The 26920-nt window shown below is 40.1% G+C and overlaps 1 protein-coding gene and 1 pseudogene across 1 annotated transcript in view; one reads left to right on the forward strand and one right to left on the reverse strand.

Moving 5' to 3' along the window:
* Window positions 1–26630, reverse strand: part of HSD17B3 (hydroxysteroid 17-beta dehydrogenase 3) — a 74289-nt gene extending 47659 nt beyond the window's left edge. The window contains exons 1-2 of the mRNA XM_056126480.1: window positions 26477–26630; window positions 22331–22377 (exon numbers count right to left, since the gene is read on the reverse strand). Coding sequence (XP_055982455.1) covers window positions 22331–22377; window positions 26477–26630 — 201 coding nt within the window. The remainder of the gene's footprint in view (window positions 1–22330; window positions 22378–26476) is intronic.
* On the forward strand, window positions 9040–11739 carry LOC130035925 (26S proteasome regulatory subunit 10B-like; annotated as a pseudogene).
* Window positions 26631–26920: the final 290 nt, after the last annotated feature.

Here is a 26920-nt window from a genome sequence, read left to right on the forward strand (position 1 = left end):
TGGGAGAGACATGCTAAAAGTGGTCTATAGACCAAACATGACTGCCACTCAATGCCTCTCTGGCAAAACACAGTACCCAAAAGAAGAGAGAGAGAACAAGGAGGAATGCCCTGCCACAGCGGCAGGGTGGGATGGGGGGGTGGGGGGGAGGATGGGGGGTGGGAGGGATGCTCGGACCCGTGGTGGGGGAGGATGGGCACTGGTGGAGGGATGGGTACTTGATCATTGTATAACTGAAACCCAAGCACAAAAATTTATTAGTCTATAAGTGTACTTCATGGTGTTTCACTAATAAAAAAAAATTATAAAAAAAAATAAATAAAAAAAAATAAAATAAAAAAAATAAAAAAATTTTAAAAAAATTTAAAAAAAAAAGATCAGTAAAGGACTGATCAAATTCACACTACTAGCAGCCTCAAATCTCAGGCATTGTCAACTCGAAGTCTGAAGATTTGGATGAGAGTTGTAGAATCCACTGGAGTCCTCGATGCCATTATTTCTCTTTCTGAGAGCCAGGAAGGGGACTAACCACGGTAATTTCAAGATCTTCTCTGAGGAGGAAGGCAGCCAAGTCTACCCAATACAGGTACAAGACCAGGATATCTTCTCTGACCAATCTGATTCACCAAAGAAATCTCAGGTCACCAGCACAGTACCTACAAGCTCCACCAATACTCAAGAAGTCCTGACAGAATCTTCATTCCACCTAACCTTGCTCTAAAACCTCAACAGTCAACCAAGAGTTGTTGAGGGGAAGCAACTAATATAAAAGACAAAGAAGCTAATGAAGCATGGAACAAAGAACTTTGAAGAAATTTCTTATGAAAGAAGAGGTTGCTCTCAAAAACCACATAGAATGCAAACTCATCTCCAGAAATAAAAAAAAATCTTCAATTTCTTTTTAAAATCTTTACTTTAGAGTCTGAAGAGATAGTACAAGAGTCACAGTTCATGCCTTGCCCTGATTAAATCCCTGTAGGCCTCATGCTAGTGACTCATCCTTTGACATTGAACCTCCGATGAGGGGTTCACTGCCTGGAAGACCCATGACCATGGAAAATAATCTTCACTTTGTATCCTTTTTGAGATTTAAATTTTTTAAACAGAAAATAGTAAAAGATTAAGTTTTCCAATCTAAGGGTTGGAGGGTAAAATTGATAAAAATTCTCTTGCCAAAAAAGAAAAGATATGAAAAACTGAAAATGAGAAAAAGCAAAAAAGTGATTTCAGGAACTGCATAATGGGATTTTCATAAATTATATTAATACAATATCTAATAAACTGCAACTCCAGTGGAGGGGAAATGTCAATAAAGTAGAGAGATTAAGCGAACTATCACAGTGTCTCTTCTCTTAGATGCTTACCCTCTACACATTTCTGTTCATTTTCTGAACAATTTTGTGAACAAGATGACAGATAGCCTTGGAATAAACTCACTTCCTTAAGCTTTTAAGTATAGTAATAAAATGTTTCCTAAAATTAATTTGAAAACTTGTATGGAGCATATACACTTCTAGGAAGTAGTTCTATAAATTTACAAAACTGTTTCAAGAAAAATTGTAAATCAAAGAGTTCTGTAACTACTGAAATCTGATCATAATTAATAGTGCAGTAGTTATATAAATGATTAATTGTCCCGTAAAGAAAAATCCAGTCACAGAGAGTTTTACAGATAAGTAATATCAGACACTCAAAAAAAAAAAAAGCCAATTATCACAAAGTTGCCCAATCTTTTACAAAGAGACAAAAATTCTATCATTCCGTTTATAAATTTGATACCAAACTTTAGGAAAACAGTTGATGTTTTCCGGCAATGTCTACCATGCATCACTTAGGAGCCAGCATTTTCACCCCCACTCATGTTCTCTACCTTGCACAAATCCTCTAGGAAATACAGACTAAAGCATTCATATAAGCAAAAGTAAAAACTACCTATATCTCTGCCGACAGTGAAAAATGTAAACTGGGACATTTATTATGCAATGATGAAAATTAATGAACCATGATCTATATACATGGGAATAAATTAATTTCAAAAGTATAATATTGGATCATATTCTAATATCAGTTACACAGAATCTACATAATTTAATTAAGTTAAAAAGTAAACATGGCAGGCAACATGTTATTTAAGGATAAAATCATATTAACATAATTTTTAAATAAGGAACTTATTGATATAATGTTCATGGTAGTGCTTATGCTTATGAGGATGTGAGAGAAGAAAAAAAGCAAGGCAAACATGTCTGAATGGCTTTAAAGGTACTGGTGATGTTCTACTCTTTAAGTTGAGCGATAACTCAGATTTATTATTATTTTTATAACTGCATCAAATTTATGTACTTTTAGTTTTGGGATCACACCCAGTGGTGTTCAGAACTTACTTCTGGCTCTGTGTTTAGGAGTAAGTTCAGTACCACTCCTGGTGGGACTCAGGGGACAACATGAGATACCAGAATTAAACCTGGGTTGTCAGTGTGGAAGGCAAGCACCCTTTCCACTGTACTATCACTCTATCACTCCAGTTCCTAGAACTGCATTTTATAACTAGGCATATATTATCTTGTTTTATATACTTTTCTCTCTCCCTCTGTCTCGGTCTCTGTCTCTGTTTCTGTCTCTGTCTCTCCCTCTCTCTCTCTCACACACACACATACACACACACACACACACACACACACACACACATACACACACGCACCACATTACAACAAACTTAGGCTAATCAAAGTCTGGATCAAGAATTATAGGGTTGAAGTCAAACCACAGAGGAACCAGGCAATGAATACAGAGGAACATAAAAATAATTAAAAGTTGCTGTTTTCATTTAAGGGAAGATGAAAGAGAATAAGCTGAGAGTGCAGCTGGAGTAACTTAAACATTAGGGAAAAAAATTTCCTTGCTGAAATGGCACAAGACACTATTATAAATTGCCAAGTCAGTGTGTGATTCATTCAAGAATAGGGCAAGGCAATTTTTTTCCATGGGCTGATGTGAGCCAGAGTTAATAGAGTGATTTTAATCCAAGGGTCAATCCTATGCCATTTTCTGCAGCAACCAGAAGCTCTATCCCAAGAATACTTTTGACTACTCTTATCTGCCACCCTAAAGATGTCTGCTTACTTGTCATTCTAGATGTTTGGGGGGTGGGGGGAGGGCTGGGAGGGAGAGAGCAGGGAAGGTGGCTCTGGAACTGCCCAAACAGACCTTAGTAAAATGTTCTGCTTCTGTGATTTCTGAGCCATAACAACCAAGAATACATGTTCACATACATCAGAGTGACAAAAGATAAAGTATTTATTTTATGAATGCTAAAGATATATTGCATTAAACATATACTGATATAAATATTAAGCTTTATTATAATTTTGGAAGGGATAATTTACATAAAGGTAAAGGTAAAGGTAAAGGCCCTCCCGTTGATCGTCAATTTGTTCGAGCAGGCCCAGTAACGTCTCCATTGGAGACTTTGTTGTTACTGTGTCTGGCATATCGAATACTCTCGGTAGCTTGCCGGGCTCTCCGAGAGGGGCGGAGGAATTGAACTCGGGTCGGCCATGTTGGTCACTTGTAAGTCGAACGCCCTACCCGCTGTTATGGTAGAATGGTAATGCACATATACATTGAGCTTACAATCTTTATTTTTTTAAAGAGCTTACAATCTTACTAATAGGACTTCTACTTGATTACATCACTTAACATTGTGGTCAGTGACTCACAGGACACTGGTACCAAATTGGCTGCACCATGTGGACTTGATATGTAGTAGGCTATCAATTACACATCTAATTCTGTGTAACTGCATACATTCTATGATACTGAGAAAATGATAAAAATTTCTACTGATACATTTCTTAGCGTGTATTCGTGTAGTTAAGTGTAAAAAACTAAACACTCAGAAGGTTGTGTGTTCGCGGGCTCTTTGGACGGCTCTGTCTCACCACCGCGTTCAGTGTTCTTGAGCCACTGTGTGTGGCCTGGATCGGGACGGCTGTTGGCCAACGGCAGACCAAGGAAGAGATGAGAGCCAGGCTGGTTGGACTTGGTTGCAGCTTATTCCAATCTTCTCTTCATTCACTCTTGTCTCTCTCGCCCCTCTCTCCAACTCTCTTGCCTCCTACCCCTCTGCACTCTGGGCTGACACTGCACCCAGCCAGATAGCAAAATCAACATAAGAAAGCCCTTCCTGAGTGCACACCTAAAAAGTATTCTCAAGCCTTTTCTGACTGCCCAAGGGCAAAATACCTCCTAAGGTGTTTTTCTTTTTTCCTCAGTCCAATAATCTATCAATAAACTTTCAAATATCAACTATTCCTGAGGCTATGCAGGAAGTACAGACTGGTGTTATCCTAACAGTCAAGCAGTACCTGAATTTTCAAAGGTGTGTCTTGAAATATTACTTTTATAAAATCAAAATCAACCTTAATGCGCATCCCAAGAGGAGTGGTGTGGAATGGAATGCCCTGAAGGCATCTTTAAAATGCAGTCCATCTAAAGGGGTGAGCAATAAGACAGCAGATTGGACATTTGCCTCACGTGCAGCTGACTTAGGTTTGATCCCTGGTATCCCAGGACTAAGCCCTGAGCACTTCCAGGAGTAATTCCTGAGTACAATACCAGAAGCAATCCTTGAGCACCATCAGGGGCCTGAGCATCACTGTGTGTGACCAAAAAATTAACAAAAATAATGCAATTCAGCAAAATTCTTTTACAGTGACAAGATCTCCATGCTGTATTATTAAATAAACATAGTAAAGTTTATAATAGGATTTTTGTTTGTGTAGAATATGCTTTCTTACATGATTACAGGGATAATAACTAAACATACAAGTATAAATTCTGATGAAGACAAATTAGTTGACTCATTTTGTTTTTGTTGGGGGATCACATGTGCTGATGCTCAGGGCTTAGTCTGTGCTCAGGGATCACTCCTGGTGAGCTTGGGGGACCTATATGTGGTGCTGGAGATCAAACCTGAGTCGGCCATGAACAACGCAAGCACCCTTCTACTGAACTATCTGAGGGCCCCACTTCACTTAATCACTTAATCACTTAACTTCCCGTTAGTTGTCCATTTGCTCGAGCGGGCGCCAGTAACGTCTCCATTTGTCCCTGTCGCGTGCTAGTGTAGCCCAATGGCATCTGTTCGCTCCGGGAACATGAAGGGCCTCAAACCGATCGTTTATGATCTTGACGAAGAAGTCTGACCATCTGGTAGGTGGGCGGCCACGCGGTCTCTTGACATCCCGTGGAATCCAATCAGTAACAGCTCTAGTCCAACGGTCGTCTTTAAATCTCATTATGTGACCAGCCCATCTGATTTTCGACATCTTGGCAAATGAGACAGCGTCCCTGATCCTTGATCGTCGACGGATGTCAGAACTCCGGATTCGTTCTCTCATTTGAGTGAAACGTGATATTCCAAGCATAGCTCTTCCTATTCTTCTTTGGGAGACCTGAATGGCGTTCTCATCTTGTTTGCGTAAGGCCCAGGTCTCTGAGGCATATGTTAATGCAGGAAGAACAGTGGAATCAAAGAGATGTGCCCGGAGCCGGAGGTTCTTCGTCCTCTTAGCTATTTCTTCGACGTTCTTGAAGGTGTTCCAAGCCGCTTTCTTCCTCCTGTGCAGCTCGGGTGCCAGGTCATTTGTCATGTTGACCTCTCGACCTAGGTACACATAGCTGTTGCATTCGGAGATGGTCGTTCCATTGAGAGCGAATGGGGCATCAGGAACAAGGCTGTTTCTCATAAACATTGTCTTCGTAAGATTCAGCTGTAGTCCTACCTTTCCACACTCACGGTCAAAGTCGGCCAGCATTTGTGCTGCTTGGCTGATGTTTGGTGTTATTAAAACAATGTCATCAGCAAAGTGGAGGTGGTGTAGTTGCCTACCGTCTATCTTCACTCCCATTCCTTCCCATTCCAGTCATCGCATGATGTTCTCGAGGGTAGCACTGAAGAGTTTCGGTGAAATGGTATCACCCTGCCGCACCCCTCTCTTGACATCAACGATCACTTCTTTGTAGAATGGTGAGATCCTGGTAGTGAATCCGCAATACAGCTCACGGAGGATCCTGATGTATTGGGCTTGAATGCCCTGACACTACTTCCACTACCCAGCCGTCGCCACACTCCAGGACGCTTTCCCGACCCGCGCGGCAGCTCCGGCCGAGACCCACGCACGACTGAAGACCCACAGAACAAGATAAGTGGAACTCTCTGAGACCTTGGACTTCAGGCTCGGCGGACCCAGGGACAGAGCTTCTCTGCTTGCTCCCACCACCACAGGTGACAAAGGGATTCTAATCAGGAGCCCCACCCTACCCTGCCCTGTCTGCTTCCATCAACCACCCAGGGATCGAATTGTGCACAGGAGACCCACCCTACCCAGATAAATACCCCACTGGCAGACTTCCACTCTCGACACTACTTCCACTACCCAGCCGTCGCCACACTCCAGGATGCTTTCCCAACCCGCGCGGCCGCACCGCGCGACACATCCTAAGACACTAAATACCCATCTTCTGGAATTGTCGTACCATATTTGATAGGGTTCAAATATGGTAACACCTGCAAGGGTGATTAGAGGTCACCCCAAAAGCCTCTATCCCTCTCGGAAAGACTGGCAAGCTACCGAGAGTATTCCGCCCGCAAGAAGAGCCTGGCAAGCTATCCGCTGTGTATTCGATATGCCAAAACCAGTAACTACAACTGAGGGCCCCACTAATGGCAATTAAGTACACTCCCTCTTTTTCTTGGTTATATGACACTAAGTTTGGCCACAGTACAATGGAACTTCAGTGGGTTCACATGGCACAATCTCATAGTCCAGCATCAACCTTTACAGGGAGAGAAAAGCACAGCACAAAAGACCAGAGACAATCAGGAAAGCTCCATGTTTCAGACACCTGCACAGGTCTCTGTTCAAAGAAGCATGTTTCACCCTACGATCATTATCTACATGAACATGAATATAGTCATAGTATAAATATAATTATAGTTTCCTTTAACTTTTCTGCATTGAATTTCCAACACTTCATTCTGATTGGTTTTTGGGCAGTACCTAGTAGTGCTTGAGTCCTTGAGGAGACCATGTGGTTCTGGAAATTGAACCTAGACCTCACACGTGCAAATTATTCACTACAGCCCACTGAGATCTCTCTGTGACCCAATCTTAAAACATTTTAAACTTTGGTGACTTTAGCCGTTTTGTGTTATTTTTGGTTTTGGTTTGTTTTATGTTATATTGGGCCACACCTGGAAGTGTTTGGAATTACTCCTGGCTTCCCATTTAGGGATCATATGGGGTGCTGGAGAATGGACTCGGGTCAGCTACATGCAAGGCAAGTGCCCTACCTATTGTGCTATGACTCAAGTTCCTTTGGTTTGAATTTATAGGGAGAAGATCTGACAGTGCTAAGAAACTACTCCAGGCATATTGCTCCTGGACTAATCCCACCATGCTCAGCAACCATGTAATATTAGGAATCAAATTTGCAGCTCCATTAGAAATGTCACCTGCACTCCTATGTTCATTACAGTACTATTCACAACAGCCAGAATCTGGAGACAATCTGAGTGCTCATGAACAGACAACCGAGTAAAGAAGTCATGGCAAATCTATACAATGGAATACTATGCAGTCCCCAAGAAAAATGAAGTCATAAAATTTGCTTATACATGAATATTTTAATTTCCTTTCCTTTATAAGGAAATTATAAACATTCATTTATAAGCAAATAAAGGACATGGAGAGTATTATGCTTAGTCAGTTGAGTCGAAAGGAGAGAGACAGGCATAGAATGATTGCACTCATCTGTAAGATATTAAAAAAATGTAATATGAAACTAATATCAATGGACAGTAGAAATAAATATCAGGAGGACTAGCCCACAGATGAAAGTTTGCCATAAGTGGAGGGGTGGGGAGAGGCAGTTAAGATAAAGTACCACTAAAACAATGATAGCTGGAAATAACTCTGGACAAGAACTAAGTGATGAAAGGAGGTAAAGAGATATACATGATAACATACATCTCAGTACCTGTATTGCAAACCATAATGTCCAGAAGGAAAGAAAAAGACAGAGGGAGAGAGAGAGAGAGAGTGAGAGAGGCAGGCTGGAGCAGGATGGGCGTTGTGGCAGGAGGGAAACTGAGGACATTGGTGGTGGGAAACATATACTGGTGAAGGGACTGGTATTGGAAAATTCTATGACTGAAATCCAATCATGAACAACTTTATAATTGCATATTTCATGGTGATTAAATAAAAAACTTTTTAAAAATGACTGGCAATAAATTCCTTGATGTAATCAATTTTATCTACTGCTTGATAGTGAAATAAATCTATTTGCTTTTTGTTGAAAAAATAAAGATACGATGAAAAATAAAAACAAACACACAAACAAACCTAGGTCTCTCACACATAATGCATGCACTTTAGCCTCTGAACCACCTTCCCAGACACCTTTTGTGCTTTTTTGGGTATTGTTTAAATTTTTAAATTATATGCTTTTATTACCTTTTTCTCTAATAAGAATTAACCTGGAAAAAGATATGGTCTTTTGACTAGTTTATTCTTTTAGTATCTTTGAATTAAGTGTACATAAACATTGGGCTGGAGCTATATATCACAGCGGGTAAGGTGCTTGCTTTGTATGAGGCTAACCCAGGTTTGATTCCTCTGTCCCTCTCAAGCTACCAAGAGTATCCCGCCCGCATGGCAAAGCCTGGCAAGCTCCCTGTGGCGTATTCGATATGCCAAAAAACAGTAACAGCAAGTCTCACAATGGAGACGTTACTGATGCCCACTCGAGCAAATGGATGAACAATGGGAGGACAGTGCTACAGTGCTGCATAAACATCAGTATCAGAGAAATGCAACTTAAAACTATAGTGAGCTGTCAACGTCAAACTGCACTGCCTCAGAAAATTCTGTATAACATCTATTAGGTAAGTGGTAAACCCATCAATGAACTCTCATCAGAGGGTTTAATGCATAAATGATGAAGTTGGTCCCTCCCCCCAGCAGCGCGGTCATGGCCATTCCCTGCATCCCCTATGAGCGGTGGCTTCTCATCATGGCAGACCCTAGAGATAAGGTGCTTCAGGACTACCACAAGAAGGTGCTGGAGCACAAGGAGATCAACAGTCGTCTCAAGGAATTCAGAGAACAATTAAAAGAACTTAGCAAACAGTATGGAAAGTCCGAAAATGATCTGAAGGCCCTACAAAGTCGGACTGATTGTTGGTGAAGTACTCAGTTATCTGTAGAAAAATTCATTGTTAAAGCCACAAATAGAACAAGATATGTTGTGGGTTGTCATCGACAGCTTGACAAAAGTAAGCTGAAGCCTGGAACAAGAGTTGCTTTGGATATGACTACTTTAACTGTAATGAGATATTTGCCAAGAGAAGTAGATACACTGGTTTAAAACATGTCTCATAAAGACCCTGAAAATGTTTCTTGTTCTGAGATTCGAGGGCTGTCTGAACAGATTAGGGAATTAAAAGAAGTGATTGAGTTACCTCTTACAGTACAGAATTATTCACAGAATAATTATTCCAGAAGGCTATTTACTATGTGGGTCACCAGGTACAGGAAAAATACTCTTGGTGCAAGCTGTTGCTAGTCAGCTGGATTGCAATTTTAGGTTGTATCTAGTTCTTCTGTAGACAAGTACATTGGTAAAAGTGCTCGTTTGATCAGAGAAATGTTTAATTAAGTCAGAGATCATCAGTTATGCATCATTTTTATGGAGTAAATAGATGCCATAGGTGGACATCAGTTTTCTTTTTTTTTTTTGGAATACATCAATGTTATATGTTCTTTTTCTTTAATTTTTATTAGTGAGACACCATGAGGTACAGTTGTAGACTTACAAATTTTCATGCTTGGGTTTCAATTATACAATGATACCCATTCCTCCACCAGTGCCCATTTCCCACTACCACGGATCCCAGTATTCCTCCCACTCCCCTTCCCCCCCATCCCACCCTGCCTCTGTGGCAGGGCATTCCCCTTTGTTCTCTCTCTCCTTGTGGGTGTTGTGGTTTGCAAAAGAGCCAATGAGAGGCAATAGTGTTTGGTCTATATTCTACTTTCAGCATGCTTCTCCCATCCTGGAAGGATCCTCCCAACACCCTTTATTTGGTGCTCCCTTCTCTATCTGAGTTCCCTTTTCCCCTAGCATGTGTGGCTGGCCTCCAAGCCATGGAGTAAAATTCCTGGTATTAATCTCGGCCAATCTTGGGTGTTAGTCTCCTATTTTGTTTCTTTATGTTTCCCAGATGAATGCAATCTTTCTATGTCTATTCCTCTCTTTCTGACTCATTTCGCTTAACATGATACTTTCCATGTAGTACCACTTGTATGTAAATTTCATGACTTCATCTTTTCTAACAGCTACATAGTACTCCATTGTGTAAATGTACCAAAGTTTCTTTAACCAGTCACCTATTCTCAGGCACTCAGATTTTTTCCAGATTCTGGCTATTGTAAAGATTGCTGCAATGAACAAACAAGTGCAGATGTCACTTTGACTGTACTTTTTTGCCTCTCTGGGATATATTCCCAGGAGTGGTATTGCTGAGTCAAATGGGAGCTCAATCTCTAATTTTTTGAGAATCGCCCATACTGTTTTCCAAAAGGGCTGGACCAGTCGGCATTCCCACCAGAAGTGAAGAAGGGTCCCTTTCTCACCACATCCGTGCCAGCACTGATTGCTTTTGTTCTTGTGGATGCGGGTCAGTCTTGTGGTGTGAAATGATATCTCATTGTGGTTTTGATCTGCATCTCCCTGATGATCAATGATGTGGAGCATTTTCTCATGTGCCTTTTAGTCATTTGGATTTCTTCTTTGAGAAAGTTTCTAATCATTTCATCTCCCCATTTTTTGATGGGGTTGGATGTTTTCTTCTTGTGGAGTTCAACCAGTACTTTGTATATCCTTGATATCAACCCCTTATTGGATGTGTATTCGGCGAATATCCTTTCCCATTCTCTAGACTGTCTTTGTATTTTGGTCACTGTTTCTTTGGAGGTGCAGAAGCTTCTTGGTTTAAGATAGTCCCATTTGTCTATCTCTGTTTTCACTTGCTTGGCCAGTGGTGTGACATCTTTGAAGATACCATTAGCTTCAATGTCATGGAGGGGTTTGCCAACTTTTTCTTCAATGTACCTTATGGATTCCAGTCTGATGTTGAGGTCTTTAATCCACTTTGATCTTACTTTTGTACATGGCATTAGGCAGAGATCTGAGCCCACTTTTTTGCATGTAGCCAGGTGGACATCAGTTTTCTGAGGTTACTTCAACTGATAGGGAGATTCAAATAACTTTGATGGAGTTACTAAATCAAATGGATGAATTTGACACTCTGTATAGAGTTAAAATGATCATGGCTACAAAGAGACCAGATACATTGGAACCTGTTTTGCTTCGTCCAGGAAGATTAAATAGAAAATGCATATTAATTTACCAAACGAACAAGAAAGATTAGATATATTGAAAATTCATGCAGGTCCCATTAGAAAGCATGGTGAAATAGATTATATAGCAATCGTGAAACTTTCTGATCACTTTAATGGAGCAGACCTGAGAAATGTTTGTACTGAAGCAGGTATGTTTGCAATTCACGCTGACAATGATTTTGTAGTGCAGGAAGATTTCATGAAAGCAGTTATAAAAGTGGCTGATTCTAAAAAACTATAGTCTGAATTGGACTACAAACAGGTGTAATTCACTCTAAACTTATTTTTGATGACTGAATGACAGATGCTGACTTCATGTAAAAATAAAGAAAAATGATGTATGTATTAGTAATGATTTCAGTAAAAGTATATGAATTTCATTAAAGTATGTATGATGACATCAAAAATGATGAATTTCAACTAAGTTTCTTTATAAACTAGCTAAAAACTGGGTTGGATGCAGGGATGTGGCTTAGTGGTCACTTGTCTTGCTGACATGAGATATCAAGTTTGATGCTGGCCTGGCATTACCCCACATCCCTAGAGCAAGCCTATCAGTACTGCCCTTATTGTTCTTGGTGCTGTCACAAAGTGTGTGATCCCCAGCATCACTGTAATCAAACTTGGAGGACACCGTGGCTAAAGTGTGATGTCAGGTGAGTATGATTAAGGGTTTGAGCACTGATATAACCAAGTGTGTGAGCCCACAGGTCTGGGGCAGCAGCAAAACAATAAAAGAAAGGAAAGAGATAGCCTAGATTTCACTAGAGTGCTGGTGGGCACAAATAATGCACTAAAACTGTGCAGCTCTGTGAGTTTAACAAAAAGGGTAATTAATGGATATAATCAGCCCTCCACAGTGGAGGGCTGGCTCCTCCAGGGCTGGAGCGATAGCACAGCGGTAGGGCCTTTGCCTTGCATGCAGGCAACATGGCCGACCCGAGTTCGATTCCTCCGCCCCTCTCGGAGAGCCTGGCAAGCTACCGAGAGTATCTCGCCTGCACGACAGAGCCTGGCAAGCTACCCGTGATGTATTCGATATGCCAAACACAGTAACAACAAAGTCTCCAATGGAGACGTTACTGGGCCTGCTCGAGCAAATCGATGAACAATCAGCCCTCCAGAACACACTGATTGGAAGGAGGATATAACCCAATCATTACACCCACCTCCGTCCCTCTTGCTTGGGTGTCCCTCTGAGCAAACAGCTGAAGTCAGAGGCCAAAAGAGCCTCTTAGCACAGGTAAGCCTACTGAGTTATAGACTAGGGCAGAGAAGGGCTGAGAGAAGGTCCAGATAGACAGTAGAAACAAACCATCACCCAAATCCTCTGCTCATTAAGTTAAATTGACAACAAACCACTGCAGAAATGTGACCTTAAGCCAAGCAGGCATAAATTTACAATCCCACACTGTACTTCTCCTAGATAGCCTTCTCAAGAGAAATGGAAACTTTCATCCAACCATCCCCTTGTGAATCTTCAGAGCAGTGTGGTTCACAAGAACCAAAAAGTGGAAACAACCCAAACATTCATCTGTCAGTATATGACTAACGAAATGTGAGACAACTGTGAAATGAAATTTTATTCTACAATAAAAGTAAGGAAGCATCAGTGCAAGTTTTATCATAGATGACCCTCAACAGCATCATTAGGTGAAGTGAAAGCAATCACAAAAGTCACAAAGCCAAAAGTTGTATGGTGGCCTTTGGATGAAATGATTATTGGCATTTATGTTTAGGGGTAAGAACAGGGGATTGACTGAGCAGGCAAGAGAAATCTTAATTGTAGTTTACTTGATAATATCAGTGTTCTGAAACTCCGTGGTGAAGAAACAACTAGGTTATTTACTAAAAACTACTGTACTTTATGCTTAAAATAGGCTAATTTTATGGTGTGTGAGTTGTTTCAGGAAGTTTACAATTTTAAAACTGATCTACAAGTATATTATGCCATCCACATATGTTAAGTAGTTTCAACTAAATTACATTCCTCCTACAAGGTAATTTTTAAGTTTAAAGTATTGTAATAATTCAGTTCATCAGCTTCCTGAAGGGGAACCTGACCATTTGCATTTTCTGTGCAAAGGATGCTCTCTGACCAGTGTGTTTCAACCTCTCCTGAAATGTGTCATTTCTCTCAAGAGCCTTAGACTATAAAAAGGTTCCCATGTTAAGTAGTCTGTGCTGTGAAGGGACACAGAAAACACTTGGTTGGCTGGAAGAGTGTTCCAGAATGTCCAGACTGATTGGTTCCATACAGGGGTCTGGCAAACCCCCTTTCCTGTGAGTGAAGCCATGAAAGCATTCCTTTTCTCAGAACTCACTGCCAGGCAGGATCCTGGAGACTGCTATGCTGACTATTTCCATTCTCTTTGGTCAGGTACTTGTTGATGCTAAACTATAGCAAGAGGTGAAATGCCAGGAAAGATGGGAAGTCCTCTGTGTGGCACTAAATAAAAGCAAGGGCTAGAATTTTGGTGCAAAAAGAGGGTAATGGCTGTGAAAGACCATATAAAAATGATTCAGTAGTTTGGAAGAGTTAGCCCCCTCCCAAACTGCCTCCCTGAATCAGGATGTTTTCCCGCTTGATCCTGGAAAGCTACAAATCCCTTCAACGGAGGGATTTACAGGACTCTCAGACATAAATCACAACCTACATTAAAGTGCTGTGTCGCAAGTGAAATGCAAGTTAGAATCCTGAAAAGATGGAGAAGAACTTTCCCCTGTTGCTATCAGTCAATGCAGCTACAAAGTGTAGCCCTGGCATAATATCTCAAGTAAATACAAGGATTCTAAAAGGTGAAGTAAAGAACAACTAAGAATCTTATATCAGAAGAATAACATAGTGATGGACTCCCTGTGTTTTCTTTCAGATTCATACATCCCATATTTATTGCTAGAGACATTAACAATTTATACATGTCAGCAGGTGCAGACAAAAAAGTTTCAGCAGGGGCCAAGAATGTGACTCAAGGGGTAGTGAATATGCCTTGCATATGCGATGCTCAGGTCAGAGCCCCTTTACCACAGGTTCATTATCTTTCTTTCCCTGCCCCCTCCCAGCAATGGTGAGTATCTCTCTAGTGTCTTGAGATACACCAGCACATCTGGAAGCAGGCCCCAGCACTGCTGGAAGTGTCCTAGTCCCCATCTCTCCCCCTCCCCAATTTTTTTCAAACAAGATCCTGCTTTTCATAACCAGAAGACCAAAAAAGAACAGGTTTTCAAGGCCTTGAAAACAAACTTGTAAACAGTTTTTTAACTCTTCAACAGTGAAGGATAAAGAGGGAGCTGAGATCTCACTCCAGAGAGGCTTCTGAAACAAGGCCCTTGACCCCTGCCTTGCTGGCATTAGAGAAGGCCAAGTTGGGAACAGATGTTTTCATCCTAGCCTTCCCCGTGTCAGCAAAGATTTCAACTTTTATTGACATCAAGCAACTCCAAGGTTACCTTCCCCTGCCTGACCTTCTTCCTTTCCCTGAATTAATAGCTGAGAAGCAAAGTGGACAATCAGAATTTATGCCATCATGGAACTCATAGTGAGGCCCCCTCTGCCCAGTGCCACTGGAGACTTCTCAGGGGCAGTAAGGAGACCCTCAGACTTCCCATCCAGAATGGACAGAGAGGGTCCAGGACTCTCCCCCAGCATGATGCTGCCTGCCCCCCACTGAAGGCTAAGCAGAAAACCTGAGTTCCTACTCTTCCTGGTGGGAACAAGCCAGCACATTCGTTCCCTTACCAATAGCAATGCTGGTTTAGACTAAAAACAATGAAATAAGGTTCACAGTTTCATAAAACAAAAGGAAAAAAAATCCAAGAATCATTCAGAAAAAAACTCACAAGCTCCAGGAATATGTCAGAATTAGAGAAAAAATTCACAAATGCTAACTTTTAAATAATGCAGATGCTAAACTGTATGACTAGGATTTTAAAGCTGCATTATAAAAATGCAATTATAAGACATGCCCCACCCATTCTCCAAGAGTACCACAACACAGTTGATGTGGTTCAAATCGTAGGCAACCAATCATAGAAGGAAATATATATATGCATATACACATATTTTCAGATATATATAAATATTCACATCACTCAACCTTTAACAAACATGTTAGTGATATCCTCAAGAATGTCTTAATGGCCCCTGGCAAAATAGAACAATCTTCACACTGTTTCCTCTATGAATACTTTTTTCGTAGCACTTTCAGCGTTTTTGCATAACAAACAATACCAAAGATATTATTTCAGTTGTGTTTTGGGACAGGGATTGGGCTTGCAATGGAAACATCCCAAATATGGTGGTGGGAAGGTTATTGGTGGTGGGATTGGTGTTTGAATATTAAATGTAATCAAATCTTGTGAACTACCTCATAAAATAAAAAATTTTAAAAAAAAGAGGAGGCTTCCTCTCTGGCACTTTCCTCTCTAACAGATCAGGTTTATGTCAAACTTTATAAGGACTTGGAAACTAATTTCTATTTCCCCTTTCACTGGGCCGGGATTAGGGTGGGGGGAGAGAACAGTTCTCAGGGTTTCCCTTTCTCATGTGACTGAGTCTTTCTGAGTCCTTGCCTCACCTCTGCCTTAATTTTCACCACTGAACCTGAACCAGGATCAGGAACTGTTTCATATGTTTTCCCTCACCTAAATGATAGATCGGTTGTTGCTCATTAAAAAGACAACCTCTCCTCCCAGAATTTTGATGGCCTCTCCCACTCAGACACGCCCCCACCCCCCCCCACCCCACCCCCACACACACACAGACATACACACAAATAAAGTGTTCTTTTGCCTAACTGGATTGTCTTAGTTGAATGGGAATTGGTTATTTTGGGGATCCATCACTTTGTAGGGACAAGACTTCCCTGGAATTCATCCCCTGTGACAAAGACTCTGAAACGGGACTTGATCTCCAAGGGCCCATTCCTGGGAGGGGAGGGAGGTGGTACAAGCTTTCTGGGACTGCCACTCTAGCGATGATAACCTGGTTGTCTTTGGGAAAGAAGCACCTAACCCAAGAGGAAAGGGCAATATATTGTGGCGAAAGAAGTGCTCTAAGCTGATGCCAAGGGTCTGAGGGGTAAGGAAACCCTAAATGAAAGACAACTTGACAAGAACGTGATGCCACAAAATCTTCCAGGGCAGAATGAGTTCAGGATAAAAACTCTGGGGCCTTCTTGGAATTGGAACAGGCTGATTCCTCCTCTCTGCCTGGAGGCCCAGCAGCCCACAGACATCACTAAAACTCTCCAACACTTTCAAGCCAGAACACTTTAACCTCATCAAGCTGCCAAAACACCCAATTTTTTTCTTTTTTAAAAAATTTTTATTAGTGAGACACCATGAGGTACAATTGTAGACTTACAAATTTTTGTGCTTGCTGGGATCCGTGGTGGTGGGAAATGGGCACTGGTGTAGGGATGGGTATTTGATCATTGTATAATTGAAAACACCCCAATTTTTTCAGCTACATAGGTCCTGGACTGCACCACACCTCCAAATTTCTTTTTTTTTCCCCCTTTATTTTATTTTATTTTTTTAAAGTTGTAGATTTACAATTTTTTGTGCTTTGGTTTCAATTATACAATGACCAGATACCCATCCCTCCACCAGTGCCCATTTTCCACTACCATGGATAATATCCCTCCCACCCCCATCCCCCCATCCCCCCTGTCTCTGTGGCAGGGCAATCCCCTGTGTTCTCTCTCTCCTTTTGGGTGTTGTGGTCTGCAAAAGAGGCATTGAGTGGCAAACATGTTCAGTCCATAGTCTACTTTCGACATGCATCTCCCCTCCTGGGAGGATCCTCCAAACATCCTTTATTTGGTGCTCCCTTCTCTATCTGAACAGCCCTTTCCTCTAGGATACCCGGCTGGCCTCTAAGTTATGGAGTAATCCTCCTGGTGCTGATATCAGCTATTCTTGGGTATTAATCTCATACTTTGTTACTTTATATCCCCCAGATGAATGCAATCTTTCTATGTCTATCCCTCTCTTTCTGACTCATTTCGCTTAGCATGATACTTTCCATATTAGGGTCACAGCAAACCTGATGGGAAAGTTTCATATAAGACCATTTAGCTTAATGAGCAAAAAGAGACATAGAAGGTACCACCAGTTCAGTAAATCCCCAGACAATGACTTCAGTAAAATCACTGTGAGAAATAATAATTATCACAACGTGATTTTTATTAATACAAGTTTTGATAATTCCATTTGCCTTTGTGTTGTAACAATAATATGATACACTTTGTGCCTGCTAAGGAGACAGGCTAGGGTGGTAGATGGGAAGTTGGAGACATTGGTGAAGAGAAGGTCACGATGGTGATGGGATTGGTGTTGTAACATTTAATGCCTGCAACAACTGTATTATGAACAACTTGATAAATCTGGTGTTATAATAAAATTAATTATAATAATTAAGGGCACAGTTTTAGAAAATGAGAGAAAACTCATTTAGCTCTCTCTTTCCTCTGAAGGGGAGGTCAGGAGTACTAGTCTGTCTTTCTGTCTATTAGATTCCTTTGTTTTCCCTTCTTCCCTAGAGAAGAAACAATCCATCCCTTAGAATTCACCTTTGAAGTTCATCCTAGAAAACTGGTACAAGTTTAACTCATAAAGTCTTAAGCAGAATTTACTTATCTTTTTGTGTACAAAAGTATGGCCTAAGTATAAGCAAGCAATCTAAAGAAGAAGATGAAAGACCTTATGCACAAATATTTCTATTGTCCACAACAATTATAACCCGTGAAGATGTTACCTCTTCAAATTGCCAGCTACAGAATTAAGCAAAGAAAAGTACCAGAAATATCAGAGACAAAACCCACTATCTCAGAAACAGTTTAGTTCCCTCTTTTTGTTATTATCAGGAGGGTACAAAGGGAAATAGGAGAATAAGGGATACTATCAGCTCATCATGGCTTTTAAAAATAATACTGGTGATTATAGGGTTTCATGCATACAATGTTCCAACACTACACCCTCCCCCTCCAAGAGTATCCCTTTTCCTCCACCATTGTCTTATTGTCCTCTGCCTCATAAACCCAAACCCAGTCTCAGTCCAAGCACAAGAGTCTTATTCATGTCATAACTTCCAAACCAGCAAGTCTACTTCAAGGAAAATAGTCTCCAACATAACCAAGAATAGAATTTTTTTCTGTATTTATACACAGGTTCCCAATTGTATAAAATGAAGAAAAGTTAGAAAAAGATAAACTTTTCCCAAAAAAGTACTAATTATGAGGCATCCTTTTGATGGAAAATTATGTTGGCATTTGGAAAAACAGTTGGGGGGAGGGCGTAGAGAGATAGAACAGTAGGTAGGATGCTTGCCTTGCAGTGATCCCTGAGCTCAAAACCAGGAGTAGTCTCTAAGAAACTGAGTGTAGCCTCAACATCTCCAAAAAAAGGTTTTTAACTTTAGAAAATGCTCAAAACCAAAGGCAATATTTTAATGCATATATATAACATTGGACTTGATATGAATCCTGGAATAACTGCCAGATTTTAAGTCTTTCTTTTCAGAATGTGCCATTCTGTCTTCCTTAGGTCAACTCATATTTCTCAATAGAGTTTTTTGATTTTGTGTAAAAGTCCTGCACATTTGGGTTCCAGGGAAGTAGGTCAAGTGGGTTCAATCTCCATAATCTCACCCTCTGAGTACAATTAAATGTAACCACCTCAACAATGAATTGTAAAATGCTACTAGTTTTATTTTATTTTTTACACCAAAGTCACTACCAGTGCAACCTTCCCATAACCATTGTCCCCAGTTTCCCACCAACCGCCCAAGCCTCTCCCCTTAGCAGAAAACAAAAAAATTTATATTTTATATCACTTGTTGCAACTAAATGACTGATGGAATTCTTTTTAATACTTATTAAAATATTTGTTAAAATATTTTGTTATATTTGTATTTATATTATTTATATTTGTAAAAATATTTATTAAAAAATCTAATGAAAATTGTTATATCTTACTATGGGCTTAATAAGTCCTTGTCTGAGAGTTTACCAAGGTGTTTGTTGATAGTTGAACTTCCTGTGCTATTATTTTTGTTTACTTAGTTGGCTTAGTTGGCTTAGCTTAGTTGGCTTCTATCTAATTTGCTGTGCTCCTATTGAGATATCAGTATTGTGAAATTTGAGATGTATCCACACACTCCAGGAGCTCCAGTATCTGTAGAACTGAGCCAATCAGCTTATATGATGGCAGCTTTGGGATGGGATGTGGCTGTCAGGGCTCTGGAGGTATAGGGTTTAGGGGATGCTGCCCACCCTCATTCTGAGGAGTTCTCAGCCTGAAAACCAGTGTAGCTTGAATTTTCATCTGGATGGCGTCTCTGCAGAGATTAGTCCAGAAGCAGTGGAGTTGGATCATGGTATGGCGGCAGTTGTTGGATAGAGGTGCAGCTGTTGGGACTTCACCAAGGAGGGGCGTCTACCGGCCCCCATCCTGAAGGCAACCCAGAGTTTCCATCTGGGAGACCAATGTACCTGTGCATTTTAGAAGCTTAAACACTGCTTAATTTTAAATTAAGTTTTTATAAGATATTTTTAATTTAATGAATAGAAATGGTTTTTCTATAATGAAAAGATGTTATTTTAAAATCCATCTTGTAATTGCTGAAGAGTGCCACCCTCAAGAATATCATGCGATGACTATAATGGAAAGGAATGGGAGTGAAGATAGATGGTCGGCAACTACATCACCTCCGCTTTGCTGATGACATTGTTTTAATAACACCAAACATTAGCCAAGCAGCACAAATGCTGGCCGACTTCGACTGTGAGTGTGGAAAGGTTGGACTACAGCTAAAACTTATGAAGACAATGTTTATGAGAAACAGCCTCGTTCCTGATGCCCCATTCGCTCTCAATAGAACGACCATCTCCGAATGCAACAGCTATGTGTACCTAGGTCGAGAAGTCACCATGACAAATGACCTGGCACCCGAACTGCGCAGGAGGAAGAGAGCGGCTTGGAATGCCTTCAAGAGCATCGAAGAAATAGTTAAGAGGACGAAGAACCTCCAGCTCCGGGCACGTCTTTTTGATTCCACTGTTCTTCCTGCATTAACATAAGCCTCAGAGACCTGGCCCTATGCAAACAGGATGAGAACGCTATTCGGGTCTACCAAAGAGGAATCGAAAGAACTATGCTTGGAATACCACGGTTAACTCAAGTGAGAGAAAGAATCCGGAGTTCCGACCTCCGTCAACGATCAAGAATCAGGGACGCTGTCTCGTTTGCCAAGGTGTCAAAAATCAGATGGGCTGGTCATGTAATGAGATTTAAAGACTACCGCTGCACTAGCGCTGTTACCGACTGGATTCCACGGGATGTGAAAAGACCGCATGGCCGCCCACCTACCAGATGGTCAGACTTCTTCATCAAGATCATGAATGATCGGTTTGAGGCTCTTTGTGTTCCTAGAGCGAACAGATGCCATTGGGCTACACTAGCACGCGACAGCGACAAATGGAGACGTTACTGGCGCCCACTCGAGCAAATTGACGATTAATGGGAAGTCAAGTGATCAAGTGATCAAGTGATCTTGTAATTGCTAGGATATTCCCTATTTCTTCTATTATATTTTACATAGTCCTACAGGTCACTGTTACAGTCATCAGTAAGATATAAAAATTAAGGTATTCCAGGGCCAGAGAGATAGTACAGTGGGTAAAGCCCTTGCCTTGCACATACCCAAGCCAGATTTGATCCCTAGCCCCACACGTAGTCCCCTAAGTCCACCAGGAGTGATCCCTGAGTGCAGAGTCAGGAGTAAGTCCTGAGCATAGCAAGGTGTGGCCCCAAAATAAGTTCCAGGAAAAAGTGCTCCACAAATGAAAATGTATAATTTGTAAAAACATCAGCACAGTACATACACTATAAATTCATTGGGAGTGGGAGTACAATACAACCAGAGGTGCTCATGGGCTATTCCTGGCTCTGTGCTCAGAAATGACCCCTGTCAGTCCTTGGGAGACCTGATATGATGCAGATATTGACTTGTGCTCGATGTATGTAAGGTATGCACTATATCTCCACTACCATTTTTCTGTTCCTACTTAAATAAATTTTTAAGTAGAATTATCTACCAATATGTCTGTAAATAAACAAGCCTGAAAGGAACACTCAATGATCTTATTCCAATATCTTTCAGTCCTATTGTATTTGACTCTCTTTTTTGTATAATATTTTGAAATGTCCGTTATTTGTAAATGAAAATCATAAGCAACATGTCAGTCCTCATGAAGTAATTTTCTATTAAAAACATATGCCATATTTATAATTTAAATGAGAAAAGGAAAGAAGTATAGAATTTTTGTTGCATTTAAGTATAGAAATACTTAGAGTATAATTACACTAGAAAATAACAGTTGTCCCACAAATTATCAAAACAAGTCCCAAGGTTAGATACTGGGCCCCTTTTAGTATCAGTATATTTCTTTAACGTTTTCTAAAAAAGGAGATTACGATTCTAAAATTTCCCCCTTTTTTCCTTTCTCCTTTTTTTGTTGTTGTGCTTTGTTTTTGGAGTTTTGTTTTGGCGGCCATACCTGGTGGTGCTCAGGGCTTACTCCTGGCTCTGCACTACCCAGAGAGCATTCCTAGTGGGGCTCAGGGGACCATATACAGGGGATCAAAACTGGGTCAGTCAATGCAAGGCAAGTGCTCTTCCTGCTGCACCATTGCTCCAGCTCCTAAAATTCTCATTTTAATACAAAATATCTTTATTTTTAAACAATGACTACTAAATTAGGGATCATAAAACTCATAATTGTGTAGGGGAGTATTATAGCAGTAGGGTGTGTTCTAAGCCAGACAGGAGCAAGTCTTTATTGAAAATAACTTACCTCAAATGCATAAGCTTTCCCAATCCCATCTCCTGCTCCAGTGATCACTGCAAAAAATAAAAAATAAATAAATAAATAAAAACAGAAGTGGCTTTACAGGAAAGAATTAACTATAAAACTGTCTTTCTCACTAGCCACATTTTCTTGCAATGCCTACTGCCTAGACCAGCAGTGGGGAGCCTTTTATTCTAAGGGCAACTGAGATATCAAAAACATCATTTGTGAGTCATATAATACAGGCATATGGACTGCAGGTGGTCAACAACAACAAAAAAAGCATATGTGTCTAGTCCACCAAGTATCAGGATAAAATCACATGATTTCATAGGCCTTAAATAGTCCATGAGTCGGATATTCCCCAACCCTAATTTAGATGCTAAATATTCCAAGAAAGTATCACGATCCAGATCCATTCCTCTCCCATGTAAAATTTTCAGTATGTGGGAAATCATTTCCCTAACAAAGAACCTCAAGGATGGGATACTCCTCTGGGTAAACATTTTAGGTCTTAAAATACAAAAGATTCTCAAAGTACAGTCAGCAAAGAATAGATCACAAATGTCTGCTGGCAAGCTTGCACCTAGGCAAGCATAAAATAAAATAGTTTAGACCTTTTTTATGACAACGTGGGTAAAAATAGAATAAGAATGGGGATCAGAGATAGTACAAGGAGTAAGAGTTTACTTGCATGTGTTCTACTGGGGCAGTCCTCAGCAACCCATATAGTCCCATAAGCATTGCCAGGTGTGACCCAGAAAGTCAAAAAATACAAAAAATAGACAGGAAACTGCCAGGACTATAACCCTAAGGGTGTCTGCTGATAAGCTAGGAGAATCAGCAACCTCTGCTCTTTATGGACCTATTGTTTTTTATGTACTTACTGTCTCTATCAGCTCACTGTTGAGAGCCCAAGTTGAGCGGTGATACTATTGTATTGAAATTGTGAGAACATAGATGGTATTCAGATGACCCTAAAGTTTGGGTAGTCTGTGTGTTTATTTGTTCCATTCTCTGCAGCCAGCCCTGTGGTGAGGGCTATAAAACCAGCTTGGCAAGATTCAAGACATCAGTCTTTGACACCATTCTTCAAGTCGTCAAAATTAAGCTCAAATTTAAAAGGACTGTATGTTTTAGGGGTACAATTTCACATCTCTTCAAAGAGCATGTCACCACAATATCCTCACCAGCCAAGAATCAACACACAGGAAAGCTTGTCTGTCTTGCTAAGTGAAGGGTTGGTGAAGCTATGGCACATATGTTCCAAGATGAATCAAGGTGTAGATAATACTTCATTCAGACCCCAGAGGGGCTAGATAAACTCCGAATCATCACAGGCAAGTAGATTAATATATTTCTGCTCACAACTCAACTGTCACTCTAAGGAGATGTCAAGATTCTTCCTGCTTCCTAGCCCTTCTTCCACAGGACAGTAGTGATAGATATCAAAACATAGAAGATACAAAAGTCAGTAGAGAAAATTACAAAAAGAGGAGACAAAGGGGGCCCTGATGAATTTGTGTTCAGTGAATATATGTATATACTTGCATTCAAATATATAAAAATATATAACAAATTAGCCATCTCATCCTTATAGATTGAGCATTGCATATATACTTATATTACTTGTGTAAACATCAAAATTTCGGAGCACACTACAATTCAGTAGATCTGAAATGTACCCTGTACCAGCAATTGAAGTGTGTACTTTCCAAAAATGAGCTGGAGCGATAGCACAGCAGCAGGGCATTTGACTTGTGTGCAGCCAACCCAGCCAAGCCGGGTTTGATTCCTCCGCCCCTCCCGGAGAGCTCAGCAAGCTACTGAGAGTATCTCACTTGCACGGCTCGCACGGCAAAGCCTGGCAAGCTACCCGTGACGTATTCAATATGCCAAACACAGTAACAAGAAGTCTCAAAATGAAGACGTTACTGAGACCACTGGAGCAAATCGATTAATGATGGGAGGACAGTGCTATAGTGCCACTCTGCAAAAATGTGAACAAAAGATACATACCAAGTTGTTCAAGTTTCACACAAAACATTGGCAGAAGAATCCCATTGTAATACTAATGATTTTATGTTTGTTTTATTGGTTTAAGTGAATCCATGGTTGATTTCTGCTTCACCTCCTTCTCTCCCACTGAGGGGAATCTTCAAAATCACCAATATATTGTGCTGTTATTAACATCAATCTAACGACCATAGCCTACCAGTTTTTTTCTTTCAGTCATGCCTGTTTCCAGTGTTTTAGATGTGTCATTTCAATTAAGTGTTCACAACAAGACTATTTTCAGGGACCAAAATAGTCTTTCTTAGTTTATATATTAAGACAAGAAAGATGAAATTCATAAATAAAGCTACACTGCCAAAAATGGGAGGGAGGGTGGTAATCAAAATTTTAGTGTCCACTATATTTTCTTATTGCTCCCACTTGCTATATACTAACTCCCCAACCAATGTTTATACCCCCAAAATTTTACTTCTGTAAGAGAAAACTATTCAATATAGACTCTAAAGATATGTTAATATTATATTTTTAAATTCAGTCAACAAATGCTGGCAATAATTTTTGTATTTTGTGACTTCTTTTGAAACATGTATTCTTGGAATGTTCCACATTGATGGGCACAATACAGAATCCTAAATACTCTCATCTGAATCTGTATGGACAGGGTATTGTACCCAGAACTTTGACACTCAACATGGCTTCCAAGTTTACTGGGAGGCAGAATCCTGCCCTCAGAGCAAAGGAACTCAGAGAAAAAGAGAGAGAGAGAGAGAGAGAGAGAGAGAGAGAGAGAGAGAGAGAGAGAGAGCCAATATAACAGGCAACAAAGACCCATTTTTAATTCCGAAAAATTTTCATAAGGTATTTTAAATTTTTCATTGCTAAGCTTGTAAGCTTACCAACTTCAGCATACAAGCATACAGAATGCCCACCTAAATTTTAATTTTAGGGTAAGCAACGATAAAATTTTAGTATAAGTTTGTCCCATGCAATATTTGAAATGACATTAGTGAAAAATTGTTCCTTATTTTTCTAAAATTCACATGCCGTACACTTTACCTAGCAGTTGTTTACAATTTATTCCTTTCAATATAGTGGATTACAATTCCTTCTACTTAACTTGAAATCATTTTCCTAAATCATTTTTTAATTTAAATTTTATTGAATCACCGTGAGATAGTTACAGGCTTTCATGTTTGGGTTACAATCACACAATGATCAAAAACCCATCCCTCCACCAGTGCACATTTCCCACCACCAATATTCCCGGTATAACCCCCCTTTCCCACACTCCCTCTGCCTCCATGGCAGACAATATTCTTCACACTCTCTCTCTACTTTTGGGCATTGTGATTTGCATTGCAGATTCTGAGAGGTTATCATGTTTGGTCCATTATCTACTTTCAGTACACATACTAAATCACTTTTTAAAGTCATTAAGTTTCTTGCTGCCGAACTTCAGAATGTAATCTTAGCACTTTTTTCAAAGAGATACTGAAACTGCAGTCTCATTCATGCTGTTTATCTTAAATTTTGTCATAGAGCTAAAACTTAAATGGTTGTTTTAGAGAGAAATCTCACTGGCAGCACAAATTTTTTAATCAACTTCAGACACAAACAAGAGACAGATTCTTTATCTATCTTGGGTTTATCAAGATATTCCTCATCTTAAAAATATAGCCCATAGATATGTGAATTCCTTAGTTTTAGATACCTCTATTTATAAGAATCAGAGAAATATTTTTTACTATTGAGAATAAGAATTTTTTAGAATTTTAAAGCACCCCTTAACCAAAAAGAAGCACTCTAAGCTTTTTAAAATCTGGATAACAGGATGTAGAATTTCTAATAATTTAATATTAATCAATACAAGCTCCAAGAATAAGCAAACCCAATTAGTGGATTAGAAAGTCAAATATGTGGGAACTGAATAGCATTTTCCTTATTCTCCTCAAGTCTCTTATTTTTCAGAAAATTCTAATTATGCTCATTCCTTTTACTATCAATACTTTATCAAACATAAATCACACAAATTACAGTTTCATTATCAAATTAAGATTCAATAAGTATATCCTTTGTGACATAAATAATAATAAGTAGAAGCAACCAAATCCACAGGAAATTGAAAACTTTCTTTACCTGCCCACTGCCCCATTGACTTTAAGAAGGACTTCCGCAGAACTTTCCAGAAGTGCAAGAAAATACATATGGAGAACCTCAGACATTTCACCAGGTAGAGTATAAACACCAGAAGACCTACAGAAGTGAAGAACTGTTCCAGAATCTTTGCCATGACTGCCCACAGCAAATGCTGTTTCAGACCTAGCCCAGACCTTCCACTGGCCTCCTAGGCATATCCTTCAACTTCCTGGAGTGAAAGGGTACATTCCACTGTGGAACATTTAGATTAAAGTAACTTCTTTACACAATCCTTTAATTTACAGGCACTGGGAGAAAGTATTCTTTCTAAGATCTTTGAACTCTGTTGGGTTTTTTGTCTGCTCGTAAAGAATGGGCATGAAGAAAGAAAAAGCCCAGACTAAGGGGGAAAAATGGTAAGTACTTTTTCCTTTTTTTTTTTCA

This window comes from Sorex fumeus, unplaced genomic scaffold (genome assembly GCF_029834395.1).
Source record: "Sorex fumeus unplaced genomic scaffold, SorFum_2.1 ptg000063l, whole genome shotgun sequence".
In the NCBI taxonomy this organism is placed as follows: Eukaryota; Metazoa; Chordata; class Mammalia; order Eulipotyphla; family Soricidae; genus Sorex; species Sorex fumeus.